Source organism: Suricata suricatta, chromosome 13 (genome assembly GCF_006229205.1).
Source record: "Suricata suricatta isolate VVHF042 chromosome 13, meerkat_22Aug2017_6uvM2_HiC, whole genome shotgun sequence".
NCBI classification, from domain to species: domain Eukaryota; kingdom Metazoa; phylum Chordata; class Mammalia; order Carnivora; family Herpestidae; genus Suricata; species Suricata suricatta.
The window spans coordinates 65,442,642-65,469,606 of record NC_043712.1 but is presented as its reverse complement, the minus strand read 5'-3'; the positions used below and the strand labels follow the sequence as shown (position 1 = coordinate 65,469,606).

General features: G+C 38.2%; 1 protein-coding gene across 3 annotated transcripts in view; it reads right to left on the bottom strand.

Moving 5' to 3' along the window:
• AGTPBP1 (ATP/GTP binding protein 1) overlaps window positions 1-26,965 on the bottom strand; it is a 166,277-nt gene extending 139,312 nt beyond the window's left edge. For 2 of the 3 annotated variants that reach the window (XM_029920062.1, XM_029920064.1), the window contains exons 1-2: window positions 26,606-26,783; window positions 4,184-4,248 (exon numbers count right to left, since the gene is read on the bottom strand). In XM_029920062.1, coding sequence (XP_029775922.1) covers window positions 4,184-4,215 — 32 coding nt within the window. In that variant the 5' untranslated portion in view covers window positions 4,216-4,248; window positions 26,606-26,783. The other variant, XM_029920063.1, reaches the window with a different exon arrangement.

The following is a 26,965-nucleotide window of genomic DNA, read 5'->3' as shown; positions in this document are numbered from 1 at the left end:
AGCGTGGCTCAGTTAAGCGTCCAACTCTTGATCTCCACTCAGGTCAAATTCCCACAGTTCTGAGATTCACACTGGGCTGGGTACGGAGCCTGCTTAAGATTCTCTCTCTCCCTCTTCCCCTGCCCCTCCCTCACCCACTCCCATGCACTCTCTCTCAAAAAAAGATACCAATTCTCCCCAAACTGATCTATAGAATCAAGGCAATCCAATGAAAATCCCAGCAGGCTATTGTGTAGAAATTCTAAAACTGGTGCTACAAATGAAAATATAAAGAAATCTATAGTACATCAAATTTTAGAAATAGAAGAGCAAAGTTGGTGGACAACACTAATTTTGAGACTCATCATAAAGCCAGCAAGGCAGAGAGGTATCAACACCAAGATAAACGTCTAAATCAGTGGAACAAAACAGAGTCCAAATATAGACCAACATGTACACAACAACTGAGTTTTGACAAAGATACAAATTATTGATTGAGAGGATTTTGCAGGTATAAACAGGCCAGACTTACCAAACTGTACTGTCTATGTACAGCTTGTTACACAATGATTATACCTCAATAAATTTATTTACAAATTATAGGTGGCCTTAATGAGTACTCTTGGGTAAAGCAGAAATTACACACAAGTGGTTGAAGTGTGTGAAATGAGATGTAGATTGCATTTCCATTTTTTTTGGCTTTTAAGGGATTCAGATCTATTGGGTAGTGACAGAAGAGCAGAGTCTAAATCCTGGGAAGCCCAGATCTTGTTTAAACAGGAAGGAATGAAGGAGTTAAAGATTCAAGACAGAAGAATAAATGATTAAAAGACCCTGAGGGGCACTGACTCTGGCTCAGGTCATGATCTCATGGTTCACAAGTTCAAACCCCACATGGGGCACTATGCTCACAGCTCAGAGCCTGGAGCCTGCTTCAGAATCTGTGTCTCCCTCTCTCTCTACCCTCCCCCACTCACACTTTCTCTCTCAACAATAACAAAAATAAAAAATTAAATAAAATATAAGGCCTTGAGAAGGAAAGAGGGAGGTGAAATCAATAACACAGGTGTCAGTATTAGTCTTTGACAAGAAAGAAACACATTCTCTGCTGGAGTAAATAACAAGAGGGTTAGTAGAGGATGGGATCAAATAAAGGGAAATAAGGAAATTTTTCGTGTAAGAAATATGACGATAATAGATTGTATTATCTCTGTGATACCATAAGGGAAGCCCATTTGTTGAGGATATGTATTTGAGACATGTGAAGATTTCAAAGGTTTAAAGGGTAAAAAGAAAGTATAAAATAATCATTACAAAAATTGAGAAAATGAACTTTCCAAAGAACCACAGCCACAAGATTGCTGGGCTCAGTTCAGGCCAATGATAAATAATTTCTGGTGATATCTGCCAAGTGAGTTCATCCTCCAACATCATTCAGCTGTTCAATAACAGTTTATCCAAAGAAAGGACTTTGTTGGATGAGTGTGAGAGAAAATAAAAAATGAGGTAAAGCCATTTCAGGTATTTTCAAGAGTGTAATGATAGACAATGGATTCTACACTTGGTAAGAAAGGAGGAGGTGAATGAGAAAAAAATAAGTCAATAGATTAGCACTCTAGGTAAGGCAGAAGTCTTGGAATACAGACATTGGCACAAGTGAGCTAGAAAGATAAAAGATTACAGCAAGGGAAAAGAAAGATTTTGACCCTTCTCTATCTCAATTCATCTTACTGCATTCAGCTTTTTTTTTAAGTTTATCAATTTATTCTGAGATAGAGAGAGCACAAGCAGGGGAGGGGCAGAGAGGAGACAGAATTCCACGCAGGCTCCATGCCATCAGCACAGAGCCCAACATGGGGCTCAAACCCACGAACTGTGAGATCATGACTGAGCCAAGATCAAGAGTTGGACACTTAACCAACTGAACCACCCAGGTACTCCTGTATCCAGCTTTCTTCAGAGAGCAATACGGCAAGTATTATTAGAAATTATAATTTCTCTTTGATGAAGACCATTTGCCATGATCCCAATTTAGTTCTCTTAAAACAGCAGCAAAAATAACAATAAATATCCAGTAAAATCTATCTCAGGAGAAGAAAATGAAAACTAATGCTAGGGGCCAGAAGTTATCAAACTATAACTTCATATTCTTATGAACAACAAGCTAGTAATTCTAGATAGTTTAGCTAATCAACAGAAATAGCATTGCTTGTTAAATGTAATCCAAAAAGGAAGACTGGTGCTTCTTTTTTAAAACACAGTACTTAATACCTTTCCTATAGAATTTACAGAAATACTTGAATAACAAACTTTGTTACAATGTATTATATAATTGATACCTGGAAAACCTAACAATTTAAGGAACAAATCTTATCTAAATAAACTGTGTAGGGGCACCTGAGTGGCTTAGTCCATTGAGTGTCGACTTCAGCTCAACACATGATCTCATGGCTCATGGGTTTGAGCCCCGCATCAGGCTCTGTGCTGACAGCTCAGAGCCCAGAGCCAGATTCAGATTGTGTCTCCCTCTCTCTGCCTCTCTCTTGTTTAGGCTTTGTCTGTCTCTGTCTATGTCTCTCTCTCAAAAATAAACAATAAAAAAATTTTAGGAGCACCTGGGTGGCTCAGTCAATTGAGCATCCAACTTAAGCTCAATCATGATCTCATGGTTTGTGGATTTGAACCTCGTGTCGGGCTTTGTGCTGACAGCTCAGAGCCTGGAGCCTGCTTCAGATTCTGGGTCTCCCTCTCTCTCTGCTCCTCCTCCACTCACACTCTATTTCTCAAAAATAAATATTTTTTTAATTTTAAATAAACTGTTTATATACTTCTCATTATAAAACAGAATAAACCATACCTGCAAATCCAAAGTTGTAAAAATGTAAATATAACATACAACACTGCTACAAAGCAAAAACTCTGATTATCATCAAGATTAATAAGTTGTCATTTACGGAGCCTGCTAGACACTATTTAATCTTTGCAACTTTATACTGATAGAATAATTATTACACCTGCTTTATATACACCCATATAGAGAGAAAACTGGGACTTAAGAGGGTTAAGCAATCTAGCTAAAAAAATTCCAAATTATAATCCATGAGTTTGTCTGACTTTTAATGAAAGAGGCCACAGTAAAACTTTGCTAAGCACAAGTTCTTGGTACATTAGAGCTTTAGTTGATATGATAGTTTAACTCGGGGGTAGTTAAAATTTTCCTGGAAAGGGCCAAACACTGTGGGCCAGTCTCTGTCATAATTACTCAACTTTGCCACTCTAGGGCAAAAGTGTCCAGACAATATAAATAAAGGAGCACAGCTTATTCCAATAAAACTTTATGTATGTACACAGAAATTCCAATTTCATATAAACTTCCTTTGTCATAAATATTCTCTTCATTTTTTGACCCCAACCATTTAGAAATGTTAAAAACTATTCTTGAGGTGCCTGGGTGACTAGTCAGCTAAGCACTTCCAACTCTTGATTTTGGCTCAGGTTATGATCACACAGTTTGTGGGATCAAGCTCCAAGTCAGGCTCCTGACTGACAGCCTGGAGCCTGCTTGGGATTCTCCCTCTCTCTCTCTGCCCCTTCCCCACTCTTGTTCTGTCTCTGTCTCCCTGTCTCCCTCCCTCTCCCTCCCTCCCTCTCTCTCCCTCCCTCCCTCTCTCTCTCTCTCTCTCTCTCTCTCTCTCTCTCTCCTCTCAATATATAAACCTTAAAAAAAAATCTATTCTTAGCTCATAGGCTATACAAAAACAAGAAGTAGACCAAATCTGGCCCATGGGTCATAGTTTGCTCTTACTTTTTTTTAATTTTTTAACGTTTATTCTTATTCTTGAGGGGGGGGCGCAGAGAGAGAAGGAGATACAGAATAAGAAGCAAGCTCTAGGCTCTGAGCTGTCAGCACAGACATAAAGCTCAAACTCATGAACCACAACGAACTCATGAACTGTGATGAACTCATGAACCATGGGATCATGAACTGAGCCAAAGTCAGACACCTAACTGACTGAGCCACCCAGGTACCCTTGGTGACTCTTATTTTTAACTGAAAAGTTAAACATTAATAATACTAATTTAAAAAATAAATACAACATACAATCATTTAAATATAAATAGTATTTTCAAATCAAAAGTTTCAAAAAACCACTTGGGTATTATTTCCATAAGTGATACATATTGGTATTGAGATGTACAGTACCTCTTCTCTGATATCACTTTTAACTTGCTCATCTTGAGTTACTTCATTTCATCATTGTAGGTAATCTAAAAGAAAAATGTTAATGATTTTAAACATACAATTGTTTCTATATATTAAATGTTATAAAAGCTGGACGACTATAAGTTTTTATTATAAAGATAACAAGATAACACTAGAAACCAAAGAAGAATGCTTGAGTTTTATGTGCTTCTGGCAAGTTACTTCAGTGTACAAAAATGTATGACTAGTATATGACCTAAAATCAGCCAATAAAAGGTTATCAAAATCCTGGTGCTACAAAAATGCAAAAACCTAACACAACAATCTATGATCTAGTGTTAAGATTTCTTTTGAGACAGTTCAAATTATCTTTTCTGTTCCTCCTTAAAATACTCAAACTAACCATAGCAATGCACTTACTTGTCCACCATTCACACAGCGGTCAAATACTGCTAAGTATGTAACATTATTTCTATGAGAGAACACTTTTTAACAACTGTGTAGACAGTAAAAACCATCTATAAAATCATCTCATTCAATATACGTAATGCATATTTTCCTTCAACCACATTTTATCATTAAAAAGTGCACATTATACATTTTAAAACTTTAAATCTTGATTTGTAGAATCTTTACAACTTTCATATTTATTTTGCAACTATTCCCCCCGCCCAAAAAAAAAACCTGGACATTTTTAAATTTTATATATCAATGCTTACTGACACAGAATTTTGTGGCATCACTAGAAAATTTAAAAATTACTGCCAATTCAACAAGTTTCTCACATATTTATGCAATATATACTAAAGCTATTTAAAGGGAAAAAACATGCCAAAGAACATAGTAGACTTAGAAGATATAGGTATTCTGGATGTTTTTCTTCAATTAACAAAGAATTTTCAGCTTCCATAAAACACATATGATTTTTTTTTCAGTTTTTTCATTTACTCAATAATAAAAAAGAACACATGTATTTAGGATTATGTACAAAAATTACATGGGTTATTTTTAAGGTTGACTAGAAATTTTAAACTGCTATTCTCTTTTAATTGACTTAAAAAATTACCAAGTCAAAGTAACTTTTTCCAATTTCCCAATTAATTAAGAATCAAGAATCCAAAGGAGGAAAAAAAAATCCTATGTGATTTCAAAAGCACTATTGCTGCCAAAACATAAAGTAAGTTACTTCTACTTGTTGAGTGGTAGGACCATCTCTAAACGTGCAATAATACCACATTTCATGAAAAGTTCACTGTGAATCTCATTAGAACTGATCAAGTTGGATAGGTTAATGTTGGACACTTATGTCACACCCAATTCTATTTCAACACTTAAGAAATGATTCAAATTTCCAATTCACAATAAAATAATAGTCGAACAACATGCATTCCTGTCCTTTCCCTGCTAGGACTAAATTAAAGTAGACAGCAGCAATAAAAGAAATTAAGTTATGTTGCAGCCCACAAGACAAAAAGAAAAACTAAAGGTGGGAATGGGAGGTAGGTACCATATCTAGAGGAACTCAGGAAAACTTGGAACCCAGGGACTTGAAGATCCCAAGTAAAACAGAGAAAGAGAAGGCTCAGCAGCCAACTAAAACTTTGTAATCAATCCCAAGTAACTTCTTACCTTCTCCATACCTCATACCTCAGCATTGTGGGAAATGTTCAACAGCTAGTCACAGAATTCATGACAAATAATCACTAAATTTCAATTTCAATTTCAGTAAAGAAATTAACAACCTCAAAGGATTCTGTTTTCTGGGACTGAAGAGTTTCCCCCAGGAAAAAGGCCAGCTTTTAACCACATATTAGAGTATGTCAGTCAGTATGTCCCTTATGGTCACTTTTTATAGCCTAATGCCAGAGTGTCCCCAGAGAACTTGAAAACTTTTTTGAAAGTCTGTGTCTGTTACAGAATCACGTACTAGAAAGAGGCACCTAGAGCAGAAGTACTACATTTCACCAAGTTTGTGGCTTTGCCAACCAAGTGTGACAAAGCAAGAAAGGGGCATAGAAATTGAAAATGTATAACAAGTGCATAATGATTAAAAAAAACTGACTTTAAAGTTTAGGTATAATCTACTCATTCTTCTTTATGGGGTCATTTTTATCACCATAAAATCATGTTGTTATTTCACAATCTTGAAGGGGGAAAAAAAAAACCTTCTTGTTCCCACTTCCTCAATCAAGTCCCATTTGATGAGTTGTTTACATACACTGTCAATAAGTCCTCTCTTCCCATCCTCTCCTAAACACACTCCAGCCAGAATCTCCCCACCCCACCTGTCAGTGTCAGTGACCTCCATGTCCCTAAATCCAACTGTCAATTCTCAGTCTTCATCTTATTTATCCTAACAGCAGCATTTGATAGAACTGGTCACTCCTTTTTCTTGGAAATGCTTTCCTCATTTGGCCATACTCTCTAAGCTTCCTCCAGTGGCTGCCTCAACCTCAGTTCATTCTCGTCTAACTCCATTCTCTTCCTTGCTGACCTCATCCAGTCTCATGACTACTCAACATCTCCACTTGGATCTCTAATAATATCACAAACTCAACATATCCAAAACTGATCTCTTGACCCACTCTCCCCTACCAAGTGTGGGAGACACTATAGCTTTTCCAGCCATAAAGACAATTCTCTCTCCAATTCTCAGTCCAAAACCTTAACTTCCTCCTTGGATCCTAATTTATATCCCACATCCAATACATCAGCAGGTCCTCTTAATTCTACTTTCAAAATATGTCCAGAGACTGATCACTCCACCATACCTACTACAATGGTCAAGCCAACCATCCTAATTAGTTTCCCTTCTACCTCTGACCCCCTATAGTCTATTCTCAACAAAATATCCTGACTGATCCTTTTATACCCTTAGGGAAATGAAAATGGGGTGATAAAACATTTAGGTAAATCTTGTCAACACTCTGCTCAATGTCCTGCAATGCGGCCCATTTCAATTGCATCAAGGGCCCTAGGTGAATACCCCCAGCCCTTCCCTTCTCTGGCTTCATCTCCTACCTACAACTCTCCTCACTCATGCTGCTCTTGACACACTGGCTGTGCCTCCTTGCTTTCCTCCAATTCTTCCCTTAATGCCTTTGCCTAAGCTATTTCCTCCACCCAAAATGTTCTTCTGCCAAATATCCTAATGACCGAATAACTCCCCAGCTTCCTTTGCTTGAGTATCACCTTTTCAACAAAGTCTAAATTCCAACCATCCTATTTAATTTTATGAACCAGCTCCAGACCCCAGCATACCCACTGTCCCTTGCCTGAATCTAACTTGTCTTTTTCTGGAGCACTTACTATCTTCTAATACTGGATGACTCAAAAATAACACTTTGAAAATTATACGACTCAATAACTGATAATATATGAACATGTGTCAAAACAACTTTTAAGGTAACAATCAGTTGAGTTTTATAAGCTTACAAATGCTCAATAGATACCCCATTACAACATATACATCAATCCTATAATCAAATTCCTTCCAGACCCTTACCAGTTTATCATCACTGATGACTACAAAGGCAACCACAATAGGTTTCTTCATTTTCCTGAGGTTCTGAGGAAAAAGTGATAGCAACCCACAGTTCTTGATGTCCCCACATAAGAAATCACATGGTCTAATCTCTAATATCTCACTGGCCAATATTTCATACATTTTAATCACCTTGTAAACTAGATAATTTAACTCTGTGTACAGTCTATTATCTATATTTCCCTGCTAGAATTAAAGCTTCATGAGGACAAAAATCTGTTTTGCTTACTAATGCCTCCCAAGTATCTAGAAGAGAGCCACACTGAAGGTGCTAAATAAGGATACTTAATGTTTTGTCTTCCTGTCTAGAAACAAAGTCTGTCTTGAAGAACAATGTTGACATCTAAACTGACAATGTCCACCAATAGTTGGCTTCATGTGAAGATCTGTCACTCTTATTTAAAAACAAAAAAAAAGAAGCTGACCTCACAACACAGTGTTCTTGTCACAAAGAGGTGCTAGTGTCAAAAGCTCCAGGAGGTAAGATGAAAAAAGTTCTGTTTGAAACTACAAAAAAAGATTAACTTTATTAAACAAAACAAAAACTGGTTCACTCAAAAGTGTTTAAAGAACTATGTTAGAACCTGAACGAGCCCATGAAACCCCTGCTATACGCAGCAGTGCAGTGGCTTAGTGCGTGAAGACTTCTCAACAGGGTGTCCATGCTGAAGGAGAAGTGCAGAGGACCTTCACAAACACAGTAGGCTGTGTGCTTGGAGAACGGAGACTGCCTACTGAAACCAGCCAACTTAGCAAACGCTTGTTATCACGTGAAATAAATGAATGACTCTGCAAGACCTTAGAGAAAATTATTTCGACTTTAAGTGACAAGATTATTGGGGAAGATATCACATGACAAAACAAAATCATAAAATTGCTTCTACTGCTGCTTGGGTTTGAGAGTGAAAAAGGATAGCTATCTGCAAATCTCAAGTCTTGCTGACCTAGAAGAACAAAATTGAAAAGCAAAATTAAACAGGCTTTTCCCCTTATTTTCAAACAAGTGTAAGACTGAATGAGGGACCCGTCCTCTGAATCTTTTGCGCAAGCCGAGAACTTAACTTTGAGGAAGAAGAATGTTATGTGCTATGGTCTGATTACATGCTCAAGATGGAGATTTACTGATATATCCCTAAAAAAGTTCTCGATGTCTATGAAGGAGTAGTATCCTGAAAATCTTAGGAAAGTAATGAACATTTGGCTGCAGGGTTTCAACTCTCATGTAAGAAAGATTTTTGTTTTTTTTTTAATAAGCACTAGGAACCAGGAAGAAATAATCTTAGGTCAATTGAAAATGAAATCTGTGAATGGTTATTTCAAGTTCAACACAGAAAACAAAAACAAATTTCATGAAAGATAAACTTCATTCTTTTAGCTTTAAAAAAAAATAACAATTTTATTGTATAAAGACTTTTCATTAAAAAAATCAACACATATAATCATTCATAACTCCCAGACCTATATTTGATCCTAATCAAGTGAGTCAGTGGGAAAAAAAAGTTCATTTTTATCAAATTCTTGTATAAATTATCCCTTCAGCTCTATTTTCATTATTATTTTGACCTATGGTTTTTAGTAGCTATTTGACACTGTTAATGTTCACATTGTAAATAACGTTAATTAGAATCAACTTAAAGTGGTACTGGCAAAAAGACAGAAAACCAGACCAACAGAATAGACATTAACGTCTAGAAATAAATGCACACACCTGTGGCCGACTGATTGTTGGCAAGGGTACTAAGTCCACTCAATGAAGAAAGAATATGAGCATCCACTAGAGATATTGCAGGTTCAGTCCCAGACCACTATAATGAAGTGGATATCATAATAAGGCAAGTCAAATAAACTATTTGGTTTCCCACCATATATGAAAGTCTTGTCTACACTATACTGTAGTCTATTAAGTGTGCAAAGCACAATATCTAAAAAAACACAAAGCGCAAAAAAACACACAATGTGCAAGCCTTAATTAAAAAGTACTTCATTACTAAAAAGCACTAACCATCATCTAAGTTTTCAGCAAGTCAGAACCACTGATGGTGCAAATCACAATTACAAATATAATAATGAAAAAGTTTGAAATAATGTGAGAATTAAAAAACTGTGACACAGAGACACAAAGTGAGCAAATATGTTGGAAAAATGGTGCCAACAGGCTTGTTAGATGTAGCATTGCCATAAACCTTCAAGTTATAAAAAGCATTATCTGAAAAACAATAAAGTGAAGCACAAGAAAGGGAGGTATGTCTGTAGTCCCTTCAATGCTGGGACAGCTAGACTTCCACATGCCAAAGAATGAAGTCGGTTCTCAAATCAAATTATAAAAATTAACTCAAAATGGATCAATGGCCCAAATATAAGTGCTAAAACTTTTCATAGAAGACACAGAGGTAAATCTGCATGACCCTGAATTTGGCAAGAGATTCTCCATTACAGCAACAAAAGCACAACCAACAAAATTAAAAAAAAAAAAAAAAAAAAAAGATATGGTGGACTTCAAAATTAAAAGCTTTTGAGCATCAAAGGACACTATCAAGAAAGTGAAAAACACAGAATGGGAGAAAATATTTGCAAATTATTTATCAGATAACAGTTTTGTAGCCAAATACATAGACAACTTCCCCAATTCAACAACCAAAAGATTTAAACCAATTTAAAAATGAGCAAAGGACTTGAGGGACACCTGGCTGCCTTAATCAGTAGAGCATGCATCCTTAGGACTTGAATAGATTTCTTCAAAGAAAATATTCAAATGACCAATGAGCACATGAAAAGATGTTCAACATCATTCGTCATTACAGACATGCAAATCAAAACCACAGTATTACTTCATACCAGCGAGAATGTCTGTCATTTAAAAAATAGTAAATAGGTGTTGAAAATGTGGATAAAGAAGGAGGAGCCAAGACGGTGGAGAAGAAGGGAGCTCTGTAACCTTTGTCTGCCCCATCTATTGAAATGAGAAGGACATTACTCTCATCTGCAAGAGTGGAAGGAGAAAACAGACTCCAGAAAGAAGACAACCTCAAAGATGCCTGAGTGAGTGAGTGCATACTACTGAGACTGGAAAACGGGCCAGTCTGAGAGGAGCAGGGATGATGGGAACCCCAGCCCAACACAGGGAAAGCACGTGGAGCCCCTGAGAGGAAAAAGGGAAGAGACAGAGAAACTGAATACACTCATAGTACTATCTCTAGAGAAGATATGGAACATTTAAGCCCACACAGAGAGAAAATTCTCACTCCATATATAACCGCTGTGCAGTGGAAATCCCGAACCAGAGTGGCACAAGGAAAAACACAGCCTCCGCCCCTGCGTGATCCTGGCAGGGAGCTCATGGCGGCGCACACTTCTGCTGTGGCTGCGGGGGCACGTACCTCATTTCCACAGCCCATCTCACCCTAGCAGTGGCAGCACGAATCCCAGCCAGCACCAAGAAAAATTGCTCCCTCTCCCTACGCAAACCCGGCTGGGGGCTGGAAATTGGTGGCAGTGTTTGTGAGAGCGCGCACTTTGCCTCCTACAGCGCACCTCACCTCCGGCAACAGTAGCGCAAATACCTGCCACGCCAAGAGAAACTACTCCCTCCCCCTATGATATCCTGGTTAAGAAGCCAGCGGCCAAAGCAAGTACATCTCATCTGTGGTAGCATAAAAAGCACATGGACTAGGATTTTGAAACGAGGCAGGTCTGGAAAATAAAGCTTGGCTCAGCCGAGGCCCAAGGAGATCAGACTCATAAGAGTGACCTGAAGCGTTTAGTTCCAGCAGAGCTTGAGGGGCCTCCATTCATCTCTCCGCAACCACCAAGGCGGGGCCTCCGAGAGCAACCCCAGAGACCTACCTATACCAAACCAGGCCTATCCACAAGGGAGAGGAGGTGCTGCTTTTTTTTATACTTATTATTTATTATTATTACCTTTTTTAATTATTACTGTTTTCCTTTCTCCTTTCTCCCTCTTTTTTTTTCCTCTTGCTGTCCAGATATAGTCTCCCTTATCTTATCCTTATCTCTCCCCTCGACTGGTTATACACTTTTAGACTTTCTATTGTCCTTTGCTGTCTCTGTCCCCGTTTATTTTTTTTATCTTCTTTTCTTCTCTTTGCTCTCCCTTCCTTTTCTTTTCTTCCTTTCCTCCTTTTAATTTGTTTGTTTAATTTGTCTGTGCATTTGCGTGCTTTTGTTCCCTGTGTGTTTGCCTGTCTGCATTCCTTTTCTGGGCTACTCCAAGAAACAAGCCAAAGTACACATGATGGAGAGTACCAAATATTGCTGAGTACGGAAATAAAATAATAAAAGGCACAACAAGAGAAACTAAGAGACACCATTAAAAAAACATTTTCCGAAACGACAGGCTCTGGATGGTCAATAAGCCTCCTTTAACAGAGCGATACTACCAGGTGCACAGTGCAGAACGAGCATTTAAAACTAACAAGAGACAGAAAACTAGCCAAAATGACAAAACGAAAGAACTCTCCCCTAAAGAAACTCCAGGAAGAAGTCATAGTCACAGAACTGCTCAAAATAGACCTAAACAACAAAACCAAATAAGAATTTAAAACACCTGTCATAAAATTAATCGTTGAGCTTGAAAAGACCATCAGAGAAGCTACTGATACAATGACTAGGGACTTTCAAAATAGGTGTGATGAGTTAAAAAAGGCTATAAATGAGGTGAATAATAAAATGGAGGCAGCCACCTCACGGATTGAAGAGGCAGAGAGAAGACACAGTTACAGCAAAAGAGGAAGCCAAAAAAAATAAAAGAGAAATTGATCCAGGAGCAGGAAAGGGGAAATCTAGACCTGAGTGTTACAATCAAATGGAACAACATCCGTATCATAGGAATTCCTGAAGAGGAATAAAGAGAGAAAGGTCCTGAAGGGATACTAGACCAAATTATAAGTGAGAATTTTCCAAATCAGGGGTAGGAATAGACATTCAAATTCAAAAGGCACAAAGAACCCCCTTAAGACGTAATTTGAATCGACCTTTGCACGACATATCATAGGGAAACTGGAAAATATAAAGACAGATAATTCTAAAAGCAGCTAGGGAGAAAATAGCCCTAACATAAAAAGGGAAACCAATCAAAGTGGTTACAGACCTAGCTAATGAAACTTGGCAAGCCAGGAAGGAATGGCAGGAAATCTTCAATGTGATGAACAGAAAAAACATGCAGCCAAAAATCCTTTATCCAGCAAGCCTGTTATTCAAAATAAGAGAGATAAAGGTTTTCCCAAATAAACAAAAATTGAGAGAATTCATCACCACCAAACCAGCCCGACAAGAAATTCTAAAAAAGACTCTATAAGGGAAATGTTGCAAAGAAGACAAGGTACCAGAGACAGCACTATAAACATGAATTCTACGGAGAACACAATGACTCTAAACCCACATTTTTCAATAATAACACTGAATGTAAATAGACTGAATGCTCCAACCAAACAGGGTAGCAGAATGGATAAAAAAACAAAATCCATCGATTTGCTATCTACAAGAGACTCATTTTAGACCTGAAAACACCTTCAGATTGAAAGTAAAGGGATGGAGAAATATGTATCCTGCGACTGGAAGCCAAAAGAAAGCCAGAGTAGCCATACTTATATAAGACAAACTGGACTTTAAAGTAAAGGCAGTAACAAAAGATGAAGAATGACATTATATGATAATTACAGGGTCTCTCCATCAGGAAGAGCTAACAATTATAAACATCTATGCACCAAACTCGCGAGCACCCAAATACATAAAACAATTAATAACAAACAGAAACAATCTTATGGATAAGAATGTGCTAATTGCAGGGGACTTTAATACTCCACTGACAGCAATGGATAGGTCAACCAGACAGAAATATCACTAAAGAAACAAGGGACCTGAATGGCACACTGGAACAAATGGAATTGATAGGTATATTTAGAACTCTGCATCCTGAAGTTAGGAAATTCACCTTCTTCTCAAGTGCACATGGCACATTCTCCAAGATTGATCACATACTGAGGCATAAAACAGCCCTCCATCAATATAAATGAATTGAGATCATACCATGCACACTTTCAGGTCACAATGCTATGAAACTTGAAATTAACCACAGAAAAAAGTCTAGAAAGCCTCCAAAAATATGGAGGTTAAAAACCACCCTACTAAAGAATGATTAGGCTAATCAGAAAATTAGAGAAGAAATTTAAAAATATATGAAACAAATAAAAATTAAAATATAACAATCCAAACTCTCTGGGATGCAGCAAAGGCAGTCCTAAGAGGAAACTATACTGCAATCCAGGCCTATTTCCACAAACTAGAAAAAGCACAAATTCAAAATCTAACACAGTACCTAATGGAACTAGAAGGAGAGCAGCAAGAGCACCCCAAACCCAACAGAAGAAAAGAAATAATAAAGATCAGGGCAGAAATAAACAATATAGAATCCAAAAAATACTGTCGAGCAGATCAATGAAACAAAGAGTTGGTTCTTTGAAAAAATAAACAAAATTGATAAACCCCTAGCCAGGCTCCTCAGAAAAAAAAAGAGAGAGCACCCAGATAGACAAAATCATGAATGAAAATGAATCTATTACAGCCAATCCCTTAGATATAGAAGCAATCATTAGAGATTACTATGAAAAACTATATGCCAACAAACTGGACAACCTAGAAGAAATGGACAAATTCCTAAATGCACATGTACTACCAATTTTCAAACGGAAGAGATAGAAAGCATGAATAGACCAATAACCAGTGAAGAAATCAAATCTGTTATCAAAAATCTCCCAATGAATAAGAGCCCAGGGCCAGATGGCTAAAGCAGAGCTAATACCCATTCTTCTCAAACTATTCCAAAAAATAGAAATCGAAGGAAAACTTCTGACCTCATTCTATGAAGTCAGCATCACCGTGATACCCAAACCAGACAAGGACCCAGCCAAAAAAGAAAACTACAGACCAATATCCTTAATAAATACAGATGTAAAAATACTCAACAAGATTCTAGCAAATTGAATTCCACAGCATATAAGAAAAATTATCCACCATGATCAAGTGGGATTCATCCCTGGGTTACAGGGCTGGTTCAATATTTCGCAAATCCATCAATGTGATACACCACATTAACAAAAGAAAAGATAAAAACCATATGATGCTGTCAACAGATGCAAAAAAACATTTGATAAAATACAGCACCCGTTCGTAATAAAACCTCTTGACAAAGTCAGGATAAAAGGAACTTACTTAAACATAAAAGCAATTTATGAAAAGCCCACAGCTAATATCATCCTCAATGGGGAAAAACTGAGAGCTTTCTCCCCGAGATCAGGAAAATGACAGGGGTGTCCACTCTCACCACTGTTGTTTAACATAGTCCTGGAAGTCCTAGCATCAGCAATAAGACAACAAAAGGAAATAAAAGGCATCAGAATTGGCAAAGATGAAGTCAAACATTCACTTTTTGCAGATGACATGATACTCTACATGGAAAACCCAGCAGACTCCACCAGAAGCCTTCTAGAACTGATCCATGAATTCAGTAAATTTTAGGGTACAAAATCAATGTACAGAAATCAGTTGCATTCCTATACACCACTAATGAAGCAGTGGAAAGAGAAATCAAGAATCTGATCCCATTCAAAACTGCACAAGAAACCACAAAATACCTAGGAATAAACCTAACCAAGAACATCAAAGACCTATTTGATGAAAACTACAGAAAACTTATGAAAGAAATGGAAGAAGACACCAAGAAATGGAAAAACATTCCATGCTCATAGATCAAAGGAATAAACATTGTGAAAATGTCATTAATACCCAAAGCAATCTACACATCCAATGCATTCCCCATCAAAATTGCACCAGCGTTCTTGAAAGCTAGAACAAGCTATCCTCAAATTTGTATGGAACCACAAAAGACCCCGATTAGCCAAAGTAATACTGAAGAAGAAAACCGAAACAGAAGGCATCACGATCCCAGACTTTAGCCTCTACTACAAAGCTGTCATCATCAAGACAGTATGGTATTGGCACAAAAACAGACACATAGACCAATGGGATAGAATAGAGAACCCAGAACTGGGCCCACAAATGTACGGCCAATTAATTTTTGACAAAGCAGGAAAGAGTATCCAGTGCAAAAAGACTGCCTCATTAGCAGGTGGTGCTGGGAGAACTGGACAGCAACATGCAGAAGAATGAAACTAGACCACTTTCTTACACCATACACAAAAATTAACTCAAAATGGCTGAAGGACCTGAATGTGAGACAGGAAACCATCAACACCTTCGAGGAGAAAGTAGGAAACAGCCTCCTTGACCTCAATCGCAGCAATTTCCTACTTGACACATCCCCAAAGGCGAGGGAAATGAAAGCAAAAATGAACTCCTGGGACCTCATCAAGATAAAAAGCAAGATAAAAAGCTTCAGCACTGCAAAGGAAACAATCAAGAAAACTAACAGGCAATCGACAGAATGGGAAGAGATAGTTGCAAATGACATGTCAGATAAAGGGCTAGTATCCAAACTCTACAAGGAACTCACCAAACTCCACACCCAAAAAATGAATAACCCAGTGAAGAAATGGCCAGAAGACATAAACAGACACTTCTCCAAAGAGGACATCCAGATGGCCTACAGGCACATGAAACGATGCTCTACATCACTCATCATCAGGGAAACATAAATCAAAACCACACTGAGATACCACCTTACACTGGTCAGAGTGGCTAAAATGAACTAATCAAGAGATATAGATGCTTGGCGAGGGTGTGGAGAGATGGGCACCCTCCTACACTGTTGGTGGGAATGTAAACTGGTCCAGCCACTTTGGAAAACAGTATGGAGGTTCCTCAAAAAACTACCAATAGAACTCCCTTATGACCCAGCAATAGCACTGCTAGGGACTTATCCAAGGGATATAGAAGTGCTGACACATAGGGGCACATGTACCCCAATGTCCATAGCAGCACTGTCAACAATAGCCAAAACATGGAAAGAGCCTAAATGTCCATCACCTGATGAATGGATCAAGAAGATGTGGTATATATACAGTGAAGTTATTACATGGCACTGAGAAAGAATGAAATCTGGCCATTTGTAGGAAAGTGGATGGACCTCGAGGGTGTCATGCTAAGCGAAATAAGTCAGGCAGAGAAGGGCAGATACCATATGTTTGCACTAACAGGAGAACAGGAGAAACCTAATCGAGGACCATGGGGAGGGGAAGGGGGAAAGAGTGGGATGCAAAACCTGAGAGACTACTGAATACTGAAACCGAAGGGAGGGTTGAAGGGTGGGAGGAGAGGGGAAGTGGTGGTGATGGAGGAGGGCACATGTGGGGAAGAGCACTGGGTGTTATATGGAAACCAATTTGACAATAAACTATTTTTTAACATTCTGATTACTGAATAAGAAACATACCAAGGAATATTACCATACCCTTGGCAGCATTCTTGAAGAAAAAGTAAGGAATTTTAAGGGAAGAAGGTAAACAATATCTGTTGTCTAAGGAAAGAGAAGTAACATTCCCAGCCAAAGGCATATAAAAATCATTTCCATTTAAATTGAGAGAAATACACATATTGGGCACAGTCTGTATATACTAACCTACATATCCATATATATTAACCTACTCTAAATTATTATTATTACAGTATGTCAGGAGCCGCCAAGTTTTCTGGCTGTCTCAGGCAAGGATATTTGCTCTCCAGGGAGTTCCGAGAAAAACAAGATTTGCATCTGGAGGCTAGAGATTGCCATTTCCTGGCCCAAATAATTTTGGCGACTGTCTTGCTGTGCCAGCCGTAGATTTGGCCAAGGTGCACAAAAGATCAAAACCTTATTTCGGGTATTCAGCGCTAGCTCCCCCTCCCCAGCATTGCAGAGACAAGTCTGGGTGCTTCTTGTGATATTCATTTGACTCTGTTACCTGGCAATCAACCTGGGTCAGTTCCCCGCCCCAAATTCTATATAAGAGTGAATTATTTTCTAAATAAATGAGAGAGGCTTGATCAGAAACTGCATGTTGTGTCTTCACTCTCTACGTCTCCCTCCTGCCCTGTTTTCTCTCCCTCCCTCAGGATCAAGGACCCGCGACAAGGTACAGCGGACGAGTGCACCCAGACCTGGCATCGGCAAAGACAACAGTATACATTTTCATCTAGTTACCTTATTCATATGGCATTCAATGATTAGAGCTGACTCTTACACAGGAGTTGGAACAAACATAGATTCCCATGCACTCAAAAATATACATATAACTTTTGACTCCCCCCAAATTTAGCCGTCAATAGCCTACTATTGACCAGAAGGTCAACCAATAATGTAAAGAGTCAATTAAAACATACTTTGCATGTGTATGTATATGTATTATACACTGCATTCTTACAATAAAGCTAGAAAAAAAATTAATAAAATCATAATGAAAAAATGTTTATATACTGTATTTATCCAAAAGAAAGCAAAACACCTGCAGACAGGTGGACGCACACAGTTCAAATCCATGTTGTTTCAAAGGTCAATGGTAGTTCATGAATGCTGCGTCCCAATCTGCAAATAAGTCAATTTCTTCACCTGTAGTGTCATTAATTTTACCAAAAAACTGTGGATAAGAGAAAATCTATAAAAGTTTTACCTTTTACCTTTCTTCATCATGCATCCTCATTAAAAACACAAGTTTGGAGAGTTCACATGCTACTCCATAAGATGTTCCAGTACTTACACAAGGTCTAATTTGTTTTGCTATGTGAGGTGTTAATTACATTACAAATAATAAGGTTTTACTGTTGGGGAACAGAATCACACCACACTTGAACTAAATAATTTATTCAATGGAATTATTCTCTTGACTCAGATTCCAACTATTTTTAGACTTAAACAAATGTAAAAATTCTTAAGTCTATATAAGTGATATTTGAAATCACAATTCTTACCTTGAAACACAGACTTCCTTGCATCTAACCTATGACAAGCCCATTAAAATAATTTCAGTTCTGTTTGTTGTTTAAGTAAAGTGTCACAGCCAAAGTCAGCTCCAATAAAAATCAAAATATACAGGATAGGAATCAAAAAGCCATAAGGCATATAGAGATAAACAAAAACAAAAAAGCTAAAGTAAATAAAATATTAAAAATTTAGGCAAACCAAAGACAGTCATAAAATGAAATAATAATAAATAAAAAATTTTAAATAGCAAAATGACAAAAGTTCCTCCTTATCAGTAATTAGTTTTATCTAAATGGGTTAAAACCTCCCATCAAAGGCAGAGATTGACAGAATGGATTTAAAAAACATAATCCAACAATATGCTCTCTACCAGAAATTCATTTAGATATAAAGGTACAAATAGATTGAAAGTAAAAAGACAGAAAAGGACATTCCATGCAAATAGTAACCAAAAACAATGCACGGTGGCTATACTAACATCAGAAAAAAGAGACTTTAAATCAAAAAAAAAGTTACAAGAGACAAAGAAAGCCACTCTATATTAATAAAAGGTTTAAGACCAAAAAAATATAATGATTATAAACATTCATGTTTATAACAGACCATCAAAACATAGTAAGCAAAAATTGACAGAATTAAAGGGGAAAATAGACAGTTCTACACTAATTGTTGAAGGTTTCAATATCCCACTGTCTGTCTTGGAAAGAAAAACCAGACATAAGATAAATAAGGTAGTAAAGGATTTGAATAACACTATAACTAGAGATAACAGACACATATAACACACTAACTAACAACGGAATATATATTTCTCTCAAGTGCACATGGTGCATTCTCCAAAACAAACCATCTTTTAGGCCACAAATTAAGGTCTCCATAGATTTTAAAAGATAGATATTATACAAAGTAACTTCTCCAACCACAACACAAGATGAAGTGCTGACAGCTCAGAGTCTGGAGCCTGCTTCTGATTCTGTGTCTCCCTCTCTGTCTCCCCTTACCGCACCCCCCCCCCGCCCCGTGCCGCGCTGGTGTGCCCTGGCTTGCGCTCTGTCTGTCTCTCTCAGAAATAAGTAAACATTAAAAATTTAAAAAAAAAAAAAGATCTCATATCAACAACCTAACAAATTAAGGAACTAAAAAAGGAGAACACAAAGCTAGCAGAAGAAAGGAAATAAAAAGGATTAGAGCAGAGATAAAGAAAAGAGAATAGAAAAGCAGAGAAAATCAACCAGTAAAAAAAAAAAACTGTTTCTTTAAAAAGATTAACAAAATTGCAAACCTTTAGTAAGCTTACAAAAAAACAAAGAAGACTCAAAATTATTAAAATCAGGAAAGCAAGTACTACTGATTCTACAGAAATACAAAAGATTTTAAGTGAATAATACTATGCACTATACGCCAACAAACTGGATAACCTAGATGAAATTGACAGATTTCTAGAAACATAAAACTTACCAAAATGAAATCACAAAGAAACAGAAAATCTGAATAGATTTGTAACTATTAAGGTGACTGGAGAGTAATCAAAAACTTCCCAACAAAGAAAGCTCCAGAGTTGATGGTTTCACTAGTGAATTGTACCAAACATTTAAAGAACCTTACTAATCCTTTTCAAATTCTTTCAAAAAACTGAAGTGGACACTCCCTAACTCTTTCTATGAGGCCAGCACTGCCATCATACCAAACCCAAACAAAGACATTACAAGAAAAGTAGAGATCAATATCCTTTATGAACACTGTTGTACAAATCCTCAACAAAATGGCAGCAAAGCAAATTCAGCAGCAAAAATGCAAATCAAAACCACAATGAGATAGGGCCTCACACCCATTAGAATGATTCCAAGAGCCAAATCCGCCAGCCCCCAAAAAGACCAATCATCCAGAAAACAAGTGTTGACAAGGATGTGGAGAAACTGGAATCCTCATACACTGTTGGTGTGGATATAAAATGGTACAGCTGCTATGGAAACAGTACTGTTGATATTCAAAAATAGAATTACCATATGGCCCAGCAATTCCACTTCTAAATATGGACCCAAAAGAACTGAAAGCAGGGTCTCAAAGAAGTATTTGTACACCCATGTACAGAGCAGCATTATTCTCAATAGTCAAAAGGTAAAAGCAGCCCAAAGGTCCAGTGACAGATGAATAAACCAACATGGTATATACACGCAATGGAATATTACTCAGCCCTAAAAGAAGGAAATCCTGATACACGCTAAGCAGATGAATCCTGAAGACAATGCTAAATGAAATAGCCAGTCAGGAAAGGGTAAATACTGTAAATACTCTATGATTCTGCTCATCAAAGTATGAACCAAAAACACAAATATAAATCAACGTTAAAAATTGGGGAAAATAAGTTTCAAATGAAAACACTAATTCAAATTGATGAGATGGAATTAAGAAATGACAAAAATGTTCTCAACAGGCAAGGAAAATAAAAACAAAAATCTAGAACTTTAGAGTTGTAGGAAGCTTCAAAGATCACCTGGAGTCAAATCCTTTTACTTAGGAGAAAAGCTCATCAAGGTTTGCTGTCTTGCCTTATCCAACACCAGTTCTACATACACGCAACTAGAAATTCTGCCTAAAATATATGAAAGTCTGGAGAATTCTTGTCAAAAATACTATTCATTTCAATTCATTAAACACTTATTATATGTAGACAGTGTTCAGTGTTTTATTACCATTATTCTATCATAAGTCTTTCATGAACCTTACTTTTATTCCCCACGTTACCTATATTTCCTTATAACCTTCATAATCTTAAGTCGTTTCCCTGGTAAGGTATGACATGAAGCAGAGAGCAAATGCTGAGTACCTCTCCTTCGGATGGTTCACCCTCAGGATGAATTAAGTGAGAAACAAACAGAGATTAAGAAGGGAAGCTAAGATGCTTCTTTCAGCTTAAGAACTGGGTATCGATCAGTTGAGCTTTCACTGTGCCTTCATTATTTAATATGTAAAACCCACAACTTAGATACGTTTAACATGTACTCCCCAATCTTTTTTGTTTTTAGATTGCATAATTTCAGATTACTAATACCATATCAGATTACTAATACTATAATTCCCCCATATCAGCATCTGACTAAATCCCCTAAGAGCCTCAATTTTCTAGAAGTAAGTTGCTTTCACTGTGCTTAAAAAAAAATTTAAAGGTGGCCTTCACTGGGCCCTAAAATCTTAACAACTGAAGTAAAACCAGACTAGTAATTGTCACTACCACTTCTCTTCCTAATGGAAGTTTGGTAGGAATCTGATGTGTACCAGAAGTCCTCAAAATGTGGTCCATGGACACGCAGGATCCTGACACCTTTGTAAGGAGTCCACAAGGTCAAAACTATTTTCATAATAAAGTATTTTTTAACTGTATTAACATGTATACTAAGGTACAAAAACACTGATTTCTAACATTTCTGGCACCTTGGAACAACTTTTGGTACTGGCACCAAACTGCACTACTACTCATATTTTTCACCATCAAGTACCAGTAGCTATTTAAAAAAACAAAAACAAAAAACAAAAAACGTCCTTCAATAGTAAAAATTAATTTTATTAAATCTCAGCCCTTCAATATAGATCTTTTTAATATTCAGTGTGACAAAATGCTAAGTATGCACAAAGCATTTCTGGCCACACACCGAATTAGAATAGTTGATGGGTGTCTCAAGGTAAAGTACTTGTGTGACTGAACCGAGAGCTTTCATTAGCCTCTTTTTTTTTTCATGAAACACCATTTTTACTTGAAAGAATGATCACAGTTATTCAGACTTGAGTATTCTGGCAGAAGTTCTCTCACGGATGAACAAAATCTGCCTGTCACTTCTAGGAAACAATTGGCAGTCATATTTCTTGCCATAAAATTTGAGCTTTTAAGCAAAAATCAGATTTCTAGAAGTCACGTCGACCATCATGTCATGACCCGGACAGCTTCCCAATAATTTGTTTCTGATGGGATAAATGGTAATTAACAAGTGTGATTTTCTAATAACATATAATGAAATGTGCCAACATTTGGAAAATCTGCATAACTGACTGAACCAATACTTACAAATGACCATGGCATGTGAGATCCGTTCAAAGTTTAGGCCAGTGGATTTTAATTAACGTTATGAAAAAAAATACATTGATATGATTTCAGATTCCATATTACAAATAACTAGAAAACCAACACATGTTGAGTTTTGATGTAGCACCAAACAAAAAAATCATTATTATCTGAAAAGGCTATTAAAATACCCCTCCCTTTTCCAGCCATTAACTATGTATGTAAGGCTGGATTTCTCTTTCTATGTACTTCAAACCAAAAAAACATACTGCAACAGACTGAATGCAGAAGCAGATGAGAATCCAGCTGTTTCTACTAAACCAGACATTAGAGATTTACAAAAATGTAAAACAAGGGGCACCTGGGTCACTCAGCTGCTTCTGTGTCCAACTCTTGATATCAGCTGAGGTCATGATCTCATGGTTGTGAGAACAAGCCCCATGTCAGGCTCCATGCTGAGTGCGGAGCCTGCTTGGTATTCTCTCCCTTTCCCTCCCTCTCTGCACCTCCCCTTGCTGCAAAGTAAACAACCATTTTTTTAAATGTAAAACAATACCACACTTCTCATTGTCTTATTTGTTTTGCAAAATAGTCACTTTTCATTAAAAATGTTATATTAAGATATTATTATCATATTTAAGTGATTTAATAAAAGTTGTACATTTCTTTTCTATTTATAATTTAATAAATACAGACATAATCCACAAAAGCTCTTTGGGGTATGCAATAATTTTTAAGAATGTAAAAGGCTCCTGAAATCAAAAGTTTGAAAACTGATTTAAACAACTGAGTATTGGGGCGCCTGGGTAGCTCAGTTGGTTGAGTATCTGGCTTTAGGTCAGGTCATGATCTCACAATTCATGGGTTCGAGCCCCACATCGGGCTCTGTGCTGACAGCTAGCTCAGAGCCTGGAACCTGCTTCAGATTCTGTATCTCCCTCTCTCTCTCTGACCCTCCCCTGCTTGTGCTCTCTGTCTCTCAAAAAATAAATAAAAAACATTTAAAAAAATTTTAATCAACAGAGTATTAACATCAGATCCCTGCAAACCAAGAAAAACAATAAGTACCTAAAAGCATTAATTAAAAAAAAACTTTCCCAGAAAAATCACATGAAAGCTGAAAAGGTACAATGTCAAATCAAAACTAACCTCACTCTGTAACACCAATAAAGAAGAAAGCAAAAGAATGTGCAATATCTTGATCAGATAAACACATATATACCGAGTAACAGTTTGATACACAGTATTTTGATAGCAGCACATGACAGCCAAAGAACACAACTCAAAAACAGGTGATTAAAATAGCAGTCACCACCACCATAAGGGAGACAATCCAAGGTTCTGTCAGAAGGGGCGGACATGGATACTTCAGCACCTCTCAAGCAGCTTCTCGGCACACCCAGCTCTCAGGGTCTAGCAGTTCTATTTAAAACTAAATTACAGGGGCGCCTGGGTGGCTCAGTCCGTTGTCGGTTAAGCCTCCGACTTCGGCTCAGGTCAGATCTCACGTTCGTGGGTTCAAGCCCTGCATCAGGCTCTGTGCTGACAGCTCAGAGCCTGGAGCCTGCTTCCGGTTCTGTGTCTCCTTCTCTCTCTGCCCCTCCCCCTCTCATGCTCTGTCACTCTCTGTATCAAAATAAATAAAACATATAAAAAAAAAAACTAAATTACATGCTTCCAAGGCAGGACAGTGAGACTAAGATGTCATTTAGTCCCAAAAGAGTGAATGGGTCACAGTGGAATTATTCTACAGTAATCATGCTCCATCAGCCTAATGTCCTTCCTCATTCAACTTTTTAGACCCCTTGAAAGGGTGAGAAAAAGCAGCAATGGTAATATTCACTGATCAATTACTGTGTGCCAGGCACTGTGGGCTAAGCACTTTACGTGTATTAATTCTTTTAATATTCAATATCTTAAGGATATAACCACCCCCAGTTTTGGAATAGAGAAAACTGAAGCACAAAGAGGATAAATAACTTGCCTCATGCATCCAGGATTCAAACCCAGCCAGGCTGGCTCTGCAGCCAGCTCCTCAGCCACTGCATTATAGCACACAGACACCAGAACCAATAGTAATATATAAAATTTAAAATTCGGTGCCCACTACTATTATTTCCACCTTCTGTGTAAAACTCCTGTTGTTATCACCAAGACCCACTGCCTAAGGGAGGCTCCCAATTTGAAGAGCTTCTCTGACAATTTCATCCATTACTACTGATACGCTGTTCAACTTCCAGGTCCTGAGTGACTTTAAGCAAGAATACATTTTGGAAGCTGAATACTGTGGAGATTTACAGGAAATTCCAAAATGTAGAATATAATACAAATTAGGTAATTTCACATTTGGATCTCTTTTCCCTCTGCTGTCAGAGATAAGAACCATTATTATAATAAGAGTCTTGCTAGACTGCTCCAAAGAGAATAATGCCTCAATTCAAGTCAATAGGAAAAGATTTATAAAAATTGCTTCTACAAAAGCTTAGATTACATTAAAACACTTAAATATTTCAGCAGTGTTGGCTAATCACAAGAGGAACTCTAAGTCTACCCCCTTCATTACCAAGTTCAGAGTGAGACTGCAGTTCTAAGTGCAGAAGCAATTAATTCAAGGCAGATTTTTGAGGTCATTAAAAATGAACTTATAACTTCATTGCAGAATTTAACTCAAGACAGGTGGAATGGGAAATTAAACAAGTCATATTACAATAAGAAAATAAGTAGGTAAGATATCCCTATCTCACAGCAATTATAGGACTAATCATAGCAATTATAGGAAATGCTTACAGATCTTCCAGGGGTTTGTCTGGTTTTGATTAGTATTTTGGCACATGTTTCAAAATACTACCATTTATAAAGTGCCTTGAATAAACTACTATTTTTTTAGCCTACTGAACTGAAAACATGTCATATAATTACAAAAGTAACTTTCTAGTTTTCTCAAGAAAAAAGACAAAGTTCAGGTTACTAAAGAAGTGATAGCTCTATTTACATAAAGATTACAATACGGACATAAAAGTAAGTGAAAATGAGTGATCAAGAAGGCTGACTGATCAAGTCCTTTCCAACTATAAATTGCCACGCATTGTAATTAAACACTGCTACAATTTTCAATACCTGAAGAAAAACAAAACACCCACAAGGTATTAATACTGCCACACACAAAAAAAAAATCCCTTAAGTGTTACAACATATTAGGTCATCAGCAGTGCTGGACCTTCATGCACTTGATTGAGCAATCGGTATCAAAACAAGAAATGGCCTTTAGATTATCGACATTCATATCGGTTATGCTAAGATGTAGAAAAACTCCATTCTACAATGGGTAAATGCCCAGGAAACCAAGCGACTCAAAACTGCACTGGTACTAATGGGGTTGCACGAGTCCTCGAACACTTGCAATTAAGAACCCGCAACTGAGGAAGGCAGGCTGTAAGGAAACTCTGCACTGTCATCTAGGGCGATGTGATTCAGGTTCAAATCAAACCCAAAAGGCGACAAGTTGTAAACGGAGAACACACTTCAGGCCACACCACCCTCTGATAGGAAGCAAATCTAGCCACCGCCAATGTCACACCACACCAAGCCCACTGCGAAGCAAGGTGTGTGCCGGGTGGATGGGGAGGCGGGGCGGGTGCCCGCTCCCGGCCCGCCGCCCCCCAGCTCTGCTCCGCGCAGCACCCCGACCCCAGAAAAAGGGCAGGGCTCAGGAGCCTCCGGTGCCCGAAAACCGCGTTGGGGACTCTCGCCCGGGGACTGAAGCGGGGGTCACCGAATGTCGCGGGTGGGGGCGGGGTGGGGCGCTTTCCAGATGCCAGCCAAAGACCCAAACCATCAGGGGTTTTCCTCCAGCTCCGGTCCACTCCCCCCGAAAGACACGCGTTACACAACCTGTCAGGTGAGGGGCAGACGGGTCCCAGGTCGTGGACCGAGGCGGGCGTGGTGTCGCTCCTCCCGGCTTCTCCTGTCCCCGGGACTCGGTGGCCGGGGGACTGCGGAGAGGAGGCGGACGGGCAGGCAAACCGCGGCCGAGGGGCGGCTGGCCCAGACGTGCGGTCGGTAGCGGGGCGCTCACCGGCTCAGGATGGGGCGCCAGCAGGGACTGGGCAGAGCCGCAGCACTTGGCTCGGCGTCGGCAGCGCCGGCGGCTGCTCTCTGGGAGCACGGCGGATTAGTCGCCGCCCGCCGCCCGGTGTTTTCATACAAACCCCGGTGGCAGGCGAGGCGGAGGCAGCGGTGGCGGCGGCGGTG